General features: G+C 37.0%; 1 protein-coding gene across 1 annotated transcript in view; it reads left to right on the top strand.

Moving 5' to 3' along the window:
- Positions 1–4,783: 4,783 nt before the first annotated feature.
- Positions 4,784–12,733, top strand: part of TRPA1 (transient receptor potential cation channel subfamily A member 1) — a 31,036-nt gene continuing 23,086 nt past the window's right edge. The window contains exons 1-6 of the mRNA XM_079300912.1: positions 4,784–4,970; positions 7,318–7,480; positions 8,539–8,714; positions 10,427–10,534; positions 10,972–11,080; positions 11,409–11,554. Coding sequence (XP_079157038.1) covers positions 4,851–4,970; positions 7,318–7,480; positions 8,539–8,714; positions 10,427–10,534; positions 10,972–11,080; positions 11,409–11,554 — 822 coding nt within the window. The 5' untranslated portion in view covers positions 4,784–4,850. The remainder of the gene's footprint in view (positions 4,971–7,317; positions 7,481–8,538; positions 8,715–10,426; positions 10,535–10,971; positions 11,081–11,408; positions 11,555–12,733) is intronic.

Below are 12,733 nucleotides of genomic sequence, written 5' to 3'. Positions count from 1 at the left end.
GTCTTTGTAGAGGACAGATTTGGCTGGATAGGATGTTCACAGGAGAAAAGGATTTCTAAAAGGATAAAATAATGAATGAAAAGCACAATTTCAATGAGGATGCTGTGTTCCATGACAGGCAGCAAATATACTAAGGAGGAAAGGTCTGTGGATGCATATTAGGACTGCAGTGGTGATGAAAATCACACAGCTGCTGAGGAAAGACCAAGTAGCACTAAGAAATAATGTTTATGAATGTATTACTGGTAATCAAACAAGTGCTTGAATTAGATTGCAGGTGGGATTTGAGCTTCCAAAATCTAGGACTGTCCTGCCCCAAACAAACCCTTGTCTAACTCACACATATAAATATCCTGAGGCACCCATATCTCCAATCTGATTTAGTTGAAGATGTCTCTGCTCATTGCAGGAGGGTTGGACTAGATGCCTTTAAAGGTGCCTTCCAACACAAAGTAATATTTAGTTCTAGATATTTTATTATCAAGATTCTCCTTTTTTTTTTTTTTTTCCCCCAGATACAGTACAACTGAAGGTATATCTCCACAATCTCCAAAACCAAAAATAAGTTCATTCAAAATAAGCAGTGTGAAACATATATTCCATGCCTTAGTCTCATTGGGGTGAGGGATCAGAAAGTTTCTGAAGCCTGATAATGCAGCTTTTCTTAAATTTCATGGTTAGGAATGTCCAGGATGAACTTCCCCAACTTCACAGATGGTATCTCGGTCTGGTTAGTGGTAACTGAATGAGAAACCACAAAACATGAAGGCAGGAACAAGAAGAGGAATTTTCCAGGGTGGTGGAGAACCAAATATCAGTACTTTGAGCCAGTCTCTGGCTGTACATTGGCACAGCTCCAATAGGAGGAGGAGAGAGCATCACTACCAAAAAGCAAGGTGCCATTTGGTGACCATGATTGTTCTTATTAGGAAGTAAAGAGAATGTTTTAATCTCTTTAATTTGAGAGAGACATATAATGCCTGCCATTAAGAGGTCTTTCACTTGTTTTAAAGACAGTTTGCAAGAGATGGCTCAGCTCCCAGTTTCACAGGAGGATTACTGTGTGAAATGGGTACCTAAGTCACCCCTCACCTCTACACACTCCAAAGCATCCATCCCTCTCAGGGACAAGGGCTTACCTTCACTTTTGCTACCATACCCTTAAACTTCTAGATCCAGCATAATGTTTTTGTTTAGGAGCTAATTTGAAGCCAACAGTAGCTTCAGTTAATTGCTGGGCTGCACTGAATACCTTAGGAAGTTATCCTTATCAAGAATGTCCTAATGGAGTGACATCTGCTTAATACAATAACCAATAAATCAATTTATACTTCCTTTCAAATTATAGATTTACTTTGCAGGCCTCTTTTGAACAAATTTCTTCTTGTCCAAAATAATAAGAGTAGGACTCAAAATCTGCAAGATACTATTTCATATAATATTTTATCATTAGAAAAAAAAAAAAAGACTCTGCAGTGTAATAAAATGAATTATTGTTTTCTATATCCTCTTTTTTCACAATTAGGCATGTAAGAAACATGTTAATGACTTACTTAAATCCTTCTGGGCATAGCAGCATATTCCTTACTACAGCAAATTTCAAGAATAGAGAATGCATTGAAAAATCCATTAGACATAAAAGTAAAGTGTTAGTCAAGTTGACCTTGCTTGTTTGTCAATGACAGTAGCATTTTTTTCTCCATAATAAATACAAGTATATTTCTGAAAATTTTTCAGGACACAATGCATTCTTGCTTGTTTAGACAGTAACTCAAATTAATTTCTGAATGACTGTATTCAATACCTAAAGTAGCACTATGACTTCATTTGGCTTACTGAATTAAGCTGATCCATGAAATCCTAATGATCATTTTATACATCATCATTTATATTGTACTGGTGCCAAATAAATAATTTCCAAAGCAAAAAAACATACAGTACATCCTTTTCATTATTGCCACTTGCTTGAATTTATGGTTCCTGGGTCTGAAAAATTTACAAAATTTCAGTAATGTGTTACTCAGGCTCCAGTATTCTAATGGTGCATATTTACTGTATATATGATTTAATTATTAAACAATCATATTTTTAATGAAATGCTGTGGTATGATTACCCTTAGTGAATTTTGCTTGTACTAATGGATCCACTTCTTCCATTAGCAAGATCATGTTTGAAATAAAATGGTATAAATGTATTTTAATCCACTCTAGGGAAAAACAGCTGTATGAAAGGTTACTCTTCGACTACTTCTGTGAATTAGTTCCTTATGTCAAATCATTATGCAGAAATAAAAGCTGTGGTCAGCCCACTTAAAATTCCATTTGAATTCTACTGGGAATGGAAAACCTTTGTACTATATTTCATACTCTGAACATTCTTCTGAACATTTACTAGAAGACTAAAATGTGGCAGTAATAAAAGAAGGGAGCAGTATTATCAAATTCAAGAAAATTAGTAAAGCTATGGTTGGTTGAGGTTCATGACTTCTATTGTTTCACAGTATTTCTCTGGCTGCAGTTTAGGGGATTTTAAAAATAAATGGATGTTAGTTTTACTAATTCTTCCTGACAGTTCAGTGACACTTCAATTTCCAGATAATGATTCCTACAGAAAATGACTTTTTTTTTTTTTTTAATAAAATACCTAGATGTTGAGTTTAATTTCTCATAAAGAGAACTGTGAGCAACATAAAAGTCAAGGCTAGACAGGGAATTCAAAGGGATCTCACCACAGGAAGGTGAACATTCTCACCAACTGGAGATGCTTCTAATTGAGGCACCATGAAAACAAAGGGGATTAGAGAGATCTCCTCCTCTATCCTAATCCCAGGTCAGATAATTAGAATCTCTGCGGGCACTAATGGCTAGCTTTCTTGAGTATAGCTTTCTTGCTATAGTATCAATACCTCTGCTCCTTTTGGTCACACTTAATGATGATGTAGGAACAAAAACATATCTTAATGCACTGCAGTTGAACATTTTAAATACCTGTGGCTACAGCACCGAGTGAGGGGAAGAAACTTTTTGTCTCATTCTTAATGTTGCCTGATAATTGACAGGAATTAGGGTTTGTACCACAAGCACTTAACCCCACCCATTTAGTCTTAAAACTATTTATTTTTATAGTCTTAAAACTGCTTAGTTAAGGATTTGTAATTTCAGCAATATATGACAAACAATTCTGGAGTTACAGGTTCAAAATAAAGGGATCAAAATAACAAACACAGTGTTAGTAGAGATAAGCCTGGTATTATGCATGCCAGTGAAAGTCTCTGAAGGAACCAGCAAGCAAAAATTACAAATTATGTCAGAGATAAGTGGATTTGAGAAAGTTCTTCAAAAAAGTGCCTCCTTGTAGTCCTTTAATGAAACTAATTTGTAATAGGACATGCAAAAAGAATTTCCTGGATTTGATTAAGCATTCAAAAATCTGGAGTAGGAATACAACTTTGTAAAGTAAGGAGGTTCCTTGGGACCCCTTAAAGTCAGTGATGATATAAAGGTACAAAAAACATTCTGGTGACATGGCAGAAACTACTACTGAATTTTCAGAATGACCAAAAATACAGATGTTTGTGGCAGATCCCAAAATTTGGTGATACGGTAATGAAATGTCAGATGAAATTCAATGTTGATAAATCCTGGTGAGTACCGACAAGAAACACAACCCTAACCAGCTTCATATGAGTGTGTACATAAATGCTGTTTATTGATACTATCACCCATTAGAAAAGGGATTGTGGTGGAGAAAATTTCTGTGGAAACAGCTCAGTGGCATTCAAAAAACCCCAAATACTTTTGTGAACATTTATGAGAGGAATGAAGAAAAAAATCAAATGAACAATGAATACTACTGCTTGAATATACCTTGACCATGTAAGTATTCCCATTCCACTTCTAAAGGAACATGGAAAAGATTCAGAGTAGCAGGATGTGGCTATTCAGAGACAAAAATTGGCATCTGTAAGAAGGAAAAACACATGTACAAGGCCCCATCAATGAGCAAAGTGCTGGAAAAACTTTGCAAAATAATGAGCACTAACAGGGATGAAACGAAATGGGGAAAACCACTCCATTTTTCAAAATAAAAACCCTAGGGACCACTAAGTGAAGCCAGTGGTAAAAGAAAACTTTTTTTTCACAAATATATAATGAAATTATGGCACTTAGTGCAAGAGGATGTTGTGGCACAGACAGTATAAAAAGGATTTTAAAAGGCAATGAGCAAAATAATGGAGATTTGCTTGCCGACAGCAATTAAATAGGCTATATGGGGTGTGTCACTTGGTTTTGGCAGTCCTTAAGCTGCCGCTTGCCATAAACCATGAAAACACAGGCAAAAAATCACCTCCTGTGCCTCCTACTGCTTTTCCTAATCCTCTACCCCTTCCACTACCTGACCTTTGGCAGGGCTACTCGTCTCACGTTAAGCAAAGTGTTTGTTACACATATTTCCGTAAAGACTGAGTCAGTTTCAGCCTCTTCAGGATTAACCCTCTGAAAACATGTTACTCCTTTCTGTTCCCTTCTCACATCTTCCCTTCACATCCCCAAACTGCCTGGTCGAACAAAATCCGCAGGAAAATGCTAGGGCCGCACAGAGAAGCTAATAGCAGGAACTGGAGCGGCTCTTTGCGGGCGGGAGGGCAGTGTAGGGGCAGGCAGCCCCGTCCAGGCGGAGGCTGCGGGAGCGGAGCCGGGAGCCGCGCCCGCCGGGATGCCCGCCCCGCCGGGATGGCCCCCGCCCGCTCGCCCTGCCCTGCCCTGCCCTGCCCTGCCCGCCTCCCCTGCGGGCCCGGCCGTCACTGTGTGTCCCTGGCAGGTCGCCGGAGGGAGCCGGGCGGGCGGGCATGAAGCGCTCTCTGCTGCGGCTCTGCCGGGCGCGGGACAAGGCGGCCGCCAGCAGCGCCTACCAGGGCGTCGTGTGCGAGGCCGATGCCGCGTCCGTCGCCTCGCAGGATGTCTTCAAGGTGCGTGGGGCCGGGCTGGAGCGAGGGGCGCAGTGGGGGCGAGGGTGCGGGGGTCTCTGTGTCCCGGGGTTGTTCCTCCGGGACAGCGCAGGGAGGATCGGTGCGGATGGGAGACAGCCGGGAGCTGCCGTGGGTATGAGTATGAAGGCACAGCACACTGATGCTGTGTAGGTAGGGAGCAGGGGAAGGAGGATGTGGGTGGCAGGCTGCTGGCGCAGGGGAACCGAAGTCATGATAGAAATAGATTAATAGATCACCCCTTAGCAAAAATGGCACGAAACAGAAGTTTAGAACCGCTGGAACTGTGACGGAGGGAAAGGGAACCATCAGTGCAACCTACAAAAGTGATATTGCAACCAGGAAGGTTCTTCCCATTTTTAATCGAGAATAGGATGAGAAGTCACATATTTGTATTCCTGCCAGGGAGACCTAGACCAAGCTTCAGTGAAGCCTTTTTAAAGTATTGGAATAATTAAGCAGAGGAAGAGTTTGCTTACAGGATGGGAAACTTGGATGACTTTGGAGCTTTTTAGCAGTAGGCTAAACAAATTTGACAAAGTTTGGAAATGGGTTTAAATACCTCCTGAGGTCATTTCCATCCACATTTGTTTTCTGTGTGCTGGCTGTAGACCTGAGCAACACCTCTTCAGCATAATATGACTTTACACTCTGATGGGTGATCTGTCCCTACAGAGCTGTTCAGGCACAGGGCAAAGGAGCTGCTGCTGTTTAAAATAACTTGCTTTGCTGTTTCTAACTAACCCAAGTACTGAGAACACCTAACTGTTCTTTATTCCTTATTTTTTTAGTGAAACACTGCAGTATTGACAGATAAATCTTACTTTTGTAAATAGGAATTATCATCAAGCCACATCTTGTCATACATTGAGAAATAAATCCAGTGTTAAAAGTGGGAAAATGTGGTCTACATGAATAGAAGTAATAAAGCTAGAATGTTAGAAGGAATAGAAAATACTGGGCTCTTTAACAAGGTTTTCCTAGACAACTTTTTGGTGTCTTTAAAATTTATAGATATTGCATGTGTAATTGAGCTGTTATTTTTGTGACAGCTGAATCATCTTAAATATCCTTTCCACAATTATATCATATGTTTCCAATTAGCTTTTTCTGATTGCACTTTTGAAGCAGATACCAGCCCTCTATTTGGCCTCAGTCTTATAAATGTTTAAACACATTTGTAACATTATTGACATGAGTAACCTCACTGAGGTCAGTGGGACTATTAAGCTGAATGAAGCCAAACACATGCTCAAGTACATGAATGGGCTGCTCTGTAATGTATATTTGCTTAAGGATGGCAAAAATTGTTGAGTCGTTTTGACTCAGGGGATCCTGGAAAGCAAAGTTTTCCTTTACTTTTGCAGGTGTGAAGGGAGCAGTGATTTTAGGGAATTCCCTTTTTTTTAAGCCTTTGCTTGCTTACACACCATTTGAAGGTTTGCATTACCTTAAATAAGCATTTTTCTTTTTCTTTTTCTTTTTTTTTTTTTTTTTTTACCCAATGTAGTTGAACTGTTTTTCTTTTTTATTCTCTTTTAATTTTTAGTATCTGTTTCTTAAATTCCTGCCCATTCTAACACAATCATGTTATTCTATAACTTTTCTTTACATAGAAATATGGGGTTTGAAAAACTTTAACAAAAATATTCGGATACTGTCATAAAATAATCAGCAGAGTTTCCATAGTGGACTTTGGTTGTAAAGCATAGTACCTGGAATGTATCAAGCTGCCAGTGGGCTCATGGGGAAGATACTGAGTTGTTAAGATACTGCTGAGATAATATTCTGATGTTCTCAGCATGCTGCTGAAATTAAAAAATATATTGGTTTTTCTGACACAAAGAACATCACAGAAGCCCAATGGCTGAACTTGAAAGCCAAGGACACAATATCAGTCTCTGTAAAAACATCTAAAAAAATTAATTTATCAGGATTATTAATTTTCCTCTCTGTTGAGTTCATTTTACATGGCCACTGCATGAAATAGTATAAAAACATAAGTGTTGAATTTGCTTGTTTGAGATTTTCAATAGTGAGGGAAGGATCTTGATCTTACTACAGAAGAGAAAACAGCGTATTCTAGATGATTTTAAGTTCCTTTTGCACTGTTTCTCATCTGGATCTTATATTGCCATCAATTGAACCAATAACCAATCAGAGTTTCCCTGTTAGCTCAATCTGATCAGGATTTGTGAATTTCTATATGATCCCAAACAACTGGGTGGGAGTTACTGAGCAGTAATACACCCACAAACCACATTATGGCATTGCTAACTTCCTGCCTTTCAGGAGAATGAGAAGATGAGAATGTTTTTACCCAAAACAGGTAATTTCAGATGGAAGTGCCTGCAGGCTACGGAGCTTCATTAAGAAGAATCGTTCTGGGCTTACAAAAGTGGATGAGTTAAATGCCACCCCACTGCATCACGCTGCAGAAGGGGGACAAATAGAACTCATGCAGCTGATCATAGATGATTCCTCCTGTGAAGGTAACATGCCTTTTATGAACTACTTTCTTTAGCACAATGAAAAAATTCAATAATCAATATGTCCATTACCCAGCTGGAACAGGACTGATGAGTGTTATCTCCATTTATAGATTCAAATATATTTCAAGCTGTCTGCCACAGTTTGCACTGTCTCAGGTGTGGCTTGGGTCGCTCTTGTTGTGTAAGACTGTTTTCTCTCTAATGCAGTGAATCAATATGTCTTGCTTTGTTTGACACTCAGATATATAGTCTTCAGATGTGAAAAAGGAAACTGCAATGACTGAACAGAAGACCTGACTTTCTGTTTTCCTTATTCATGTTAATGATAAGCATTACATAATAAGCATTGTGAACTACATTAGTCTCCACTGATAGAGTATATGCTACTGACTAAACATGCAGTAGCCATTAAAAGCTTGTTTTTTTCACCTATTGATGGCAAATCTAATTTTAGATTCTGGCTGAAATATATGTTTTTTATTTTCAGTCTTTCATTTTTGTCCTAATTTTTTTAAGGTTATTTGTAGAAGTTTATCTTCAGTTTTCAAGCTCAAAATGTATGGATAGAAGAGAAAATTTTTATAACTGGTGTGAACTGATTTACTTTTTTGTTCTGAAGTGAAACAGAGTATCTATGGTCTTTAATTTTCTTATGGTTGGCAAGCACTTATTTGTTACCTCTTATTTCCTTTATTCGCACTCATTTATTCTGTGCTCTAAAGAAACAGCTGTGAAGTAAAATACAATAGGAAAAAGAAGAATCAAGAGAGGGAAATCAAGTTAACTCTTGGGTGAGGACAAACATGTATAATAATAGGCAAGAAATAGACAGGTGTTTCACCACTCCCATTCCTCTCACCAATACTGCATATTCAGAACAATATTTAATCAATTTAACACAATGCAGTGCATCTCATAAAATATTTTCCTTTCCATTTCCAAGAAATGTGGTAGCACAGACCTAAACTTTACACTGAAGACACCTTTCTTTTTCAGTGCATCAGAGCATTTGATGGATTTGTTTTGTTTTTTGTTTTATTTTCTCTCCTTTGACCCAGCATTAAATGTGATGGATTCTTCTGGAAATACCCCACTGCACTGGGCCACAAAGAAAAACCAGGTGGAAAGCGTTCGTTTGCTTCTCAGCAGAGGAGCCAATCCAAACATCCTCAACTCCAATATGATGGCACCTTTGCACATGGCTGTTCAGTCCCTGCACAATGAAATTGTGAAGGTGAGCCTGAAGTCCATGCAAATGCACACACCTGATAAGTAGCTCAGGCAGCAGGTGTGTGCAGAGCACCATGGCCTTGTTGATATGTTCCATATCTCCTCGTGTGTTTCCTTTAGGGAGCTGGATGTGTAACATGATGCCTTTAGAAATGTTGGTGTCCTCTAAGCACTGCCAGAAAAAAGAAACTTACTGATTTATAGAAATACAGATGTTTGTGCTAGTAGTCCTTATGTTTTACAGAAAATTAATTTAATTTTCCAGACACAAGGGAGTTTCTTTAAAAGTGTTATTTTTAAAACAGAAACTTCATGTAGGCATGTGTATTTCAAATTATAATGTTCTGTTCTTTTTTTTTTTACAATTGTATAGGAAGTCTTAGAAGTATTAACATTCTTGAAACTAATGTATTTTTAAAATAAAAAATAGAGTAAAACTAGTCAGTACAGTTCTTAGAATCAACATTTTAATAAACAATTGAATGGTAGCAGAACTAAATCTGCAATTAAAAATCACAAAAATATATTGTGAAGAAATTACTAAGGTGTCCATGTTGAACCTTGTGAAACAGCAATAGCTTTGAGATTTTAAGCATCATAGTTTTTTAACTATTTTTCTAAGTACAGTGAGAATGTTTTTCTTTCATAGGCAGCATAAGGTTAAAATTTTAAAATTATAAACATTTTTAATTTTGTAGATGAATACAACCTTAAAATTGCAACATTTTCCTTTTACCTTTAAATTTGTCTCTCTAGTTCATCCATGCAAAAGAAACATGTTATATGTATTCAAGACTAAGAGTTCTTTAAAAATGTTTCAGTGTCCTCCAGTCTTTTACAAAATCTGTATTTAATTATGAATTAAAGAAAAATGAAATCTGAAATCAATGACATTTTTAAATGGGCTTCTTTATCAGTTTCTGTGCTTTTGTTCTTGACTAAATCTCTGCTTTCATTTTTTCTCTGCTCTGTTGTTTATTCAAACTAAATCTCCCTTTGTTTTCATTGCCAAATTGCCTGAGAGTGATTAAATGCACCAGTTCCTCTAGTACAGAAAAAATAAATAACTGAAATTACTGAAAGACAATTAAATAAATAAGTAGCTAGGGGAATGAATTAGCCAGTATGGTCATTATAATTTCCAGATCCTTTACTTGTCAGAAAGTGCTGGAAGCAGTGATGGAGATAATTGATGATACTGATAGTTCAGTGTCAGCTGTTAACACAGAGACTGGAGCAGGATTTCAGGACTGCAAGGTCCCACTTTTCATCAAGACCCATCTCCCCTCATTCTACTGTTCAGTTGATCAGATTCCTAATTGAGCAGATTCTGCAACATTGCCACTTGCCAGGGAATTTTCTGTTGGAAACTTCAGTTAAAAATCCTTATCTGCAATGTGCTACATTACAAAATATTTTCCCCCATTATTGAAAAATTGTTAAATCAGACTTTAAAATACTTTGTGCAGAATTTAATTTAGTTGCCTGGCTGCCTGCTGGGAAGAATTGTACTTCATATCTGTTCATATTTCTCACCAGCATATTTTGGCATTCTCATGCATTTTTTCCCTCATCTGCCAAAGCATTGTGTGCTTTTGGCATGCAAAGTGAGTAAGTTGCAAGGGTACTATGGGTTGTAAGCAACAAAAATAATGAAATAGGCTTTTGTTGTTGTGTTTGGCTTATGATTGACTGAATGTTTTCTTCATCATTTAGATTTTGGTCCAACATAGCAGTACAGATGTTAACCTGGAAGGTGAAGCAGGGAACACACCCATAATGGTAGCGTGTTACAAGGACAATCCTGAAGCACTGACACTCTTGGTAGGTACAGTTATCCATCATCTTTTGAGGTGATTCTCTCTACCTGATGCAGTGTGATTCTGTTCCTGTTCTGTCTTTGTTCAGTGCAGGAAGGTTAATCATGGACCTAGTGTTCAACTGGCTTTGCATGAGTTGCTAAAAAACTTTAATCTTTTAAGAGGGTATATTATATCTCTAAATATCTGAGTGGCCAACTTTTGGAAAAATCTGATTTTGAAGGTCATGAGAACACAGTATGAAGTACATACCAATGTATGGCCATAACATGCAAAAGATACTTATAATCCATATGATACTAATAATCCATATGATATTAATAATCCATATGCAACATTAAAAAAAGGATATGCTACCTAGAAGACTATATCTGTAATAGTACATTAATTTGTCAGATTTTTCTGTGTGTCATTAAGCTGTGTTGAAACATTATTTTTCAGATTGAAAATGGAGGAAAAATATGTAAAGCAAACAAAACAGGATGTATGCCTATCCATGCAGCAGCATTTTCAGGTGCAAAAACATGTCTGGAAATTCTTTTGAAAAAAGGTAAATACAATGTTCCCAAGCAGTGAGTACCAATTTGCTGCTTTAGTTTTCAAATAATTGTGAAAACAAGAAATTATAACTGTGTTTGAACTTAAAAGAAGTTATTGCAGTTATTCCTATAAGTGATTTATGATGACAACTTTTGTATGATTGCAACAGCAAATTAGCTGTTTTCCTAAATATGTTCATTCACTGTCAAATTATACATATGACAAGTTCATATTTTCAGAGAAGAGAATGTTACTGAATAAGCTTGTTTTGAAAGCCTTTATATTTTCTGGTATCTCATTCTCACTTTAAAAAAAATCCATTTATTTTCATCTCTCAGGTGAAGAATTGGGTCACTCTGCTAAAACCCACATCAATTTTACCAACAATGGCAAGTGCAGTCCACTTCATTTGGCAGTTCAGAGTGGTGACCTTGAGATGATTAAAATGTGCATTGAATTTGGAGCCCAAATTGATCTAAAACAGGTAAAACTCCAATTGGAGTGAAATGTGTTTTTGATAAAACCTAGTTATCTGTAAATATCTGAGTGGTATGAAAAGAAAGATGAGCAGATTATCATTGTTCATTTTCTCCTCCAACACAAAGCAGAGGGAACAGCAAATGCAACCAAGTCTCTGGTTCAAATCAAGCAAAATATTATGTTTCTTTACACAAGTCTGACCCTTTCTGATCATTTTTGTCTATCCTCAGCCTTGCCTTGGCCTTTACAATATCTTCTTCAGAAGCAAACACAGATTCATGATAATACTGCTGCTTCCATGGTGTAGCACTGCTGGTGTAAGGGTCTGTGCCCAGATGCATTCATGAATAAACATTTTTAAAAGTATCTATCACAAATTAAAATGTTTGCAAAGATGAAATCAACTCATGAGAGCAAAAATAAATATAGTTTTGCCTTCTTTACTGGTTTGATTCTTTGAACACACAGCTTTTGAATGAGGTGATTTATGCTGCTGATTTTGTGATGGGTAAAACTGTTTTGAGAATGTTTATGGCATTGTGGAAAAGCCCCTTCCAGTGCATTCACCAAAGTGGTCCTGCTGTAAAAATGAGAAAGCCAAGACCCTCAGCCATATATCAAAGCTGCTTAGTCCCATTTAGCTAAACAAAATCCCCTTTTGGCAAATATTGTTCTATTCATCTGTATATTGCTTAATTATTTTATGAGTCTAGGTTAGAATAGTTTCATAGCATATTGGGCAATGTTATTTTATACCTGCTGAAAAATGGATTTAAAAATTACTTCTAAGGATGATTCCATTTTAGGAAGTAAATGACATTTTGAAATAATACATTTTCTGTATTATATAGAGACATTTGTTTGCTTTTTCATTTGTATTGGCCTAGATATGGTTTTATGCAGGTTTCATTTGCTTCATTTCTTGTATTAAAGGGTGCTGCATCTGTCTGTTTTTAAATTAAACTACAAAAGGTTGTTAAGAGTATAATTATCTCAAATCTTAGGGACTTCATATAGAGTGATAAGAATCTTTGTAGTAATATTTTAAAACTGTATCTTCAGTCTTTCCTGGTTTTGCCAATCTCTTTAGAATTCTACTACAGTTAAAGACTTAAAACTTTATTACTTGCAGAGAAATTTAGACATTTATGAATTACAAATCCTGGGCTGGTTCACTAGTGTG

The sequence above is a fragment of the Erithacus rubecula genome, assembly GCF_903797595.1.
Source record: "Erithacus rubecula genome assembly, chromosome: 3".
In the NCBI taxonomy this organism is placed as follows: Eukaryota; Metazoa; Chordata; class Aves; order Passeriformes; family Muscicapidae; genus Erithacus; species Erithacus rubecula.
The sequence above is the reverse complement of the archived record's forward strand: the minus strand, read 5'-3'. Positions and strand labels throughout refer to the sequence as shown.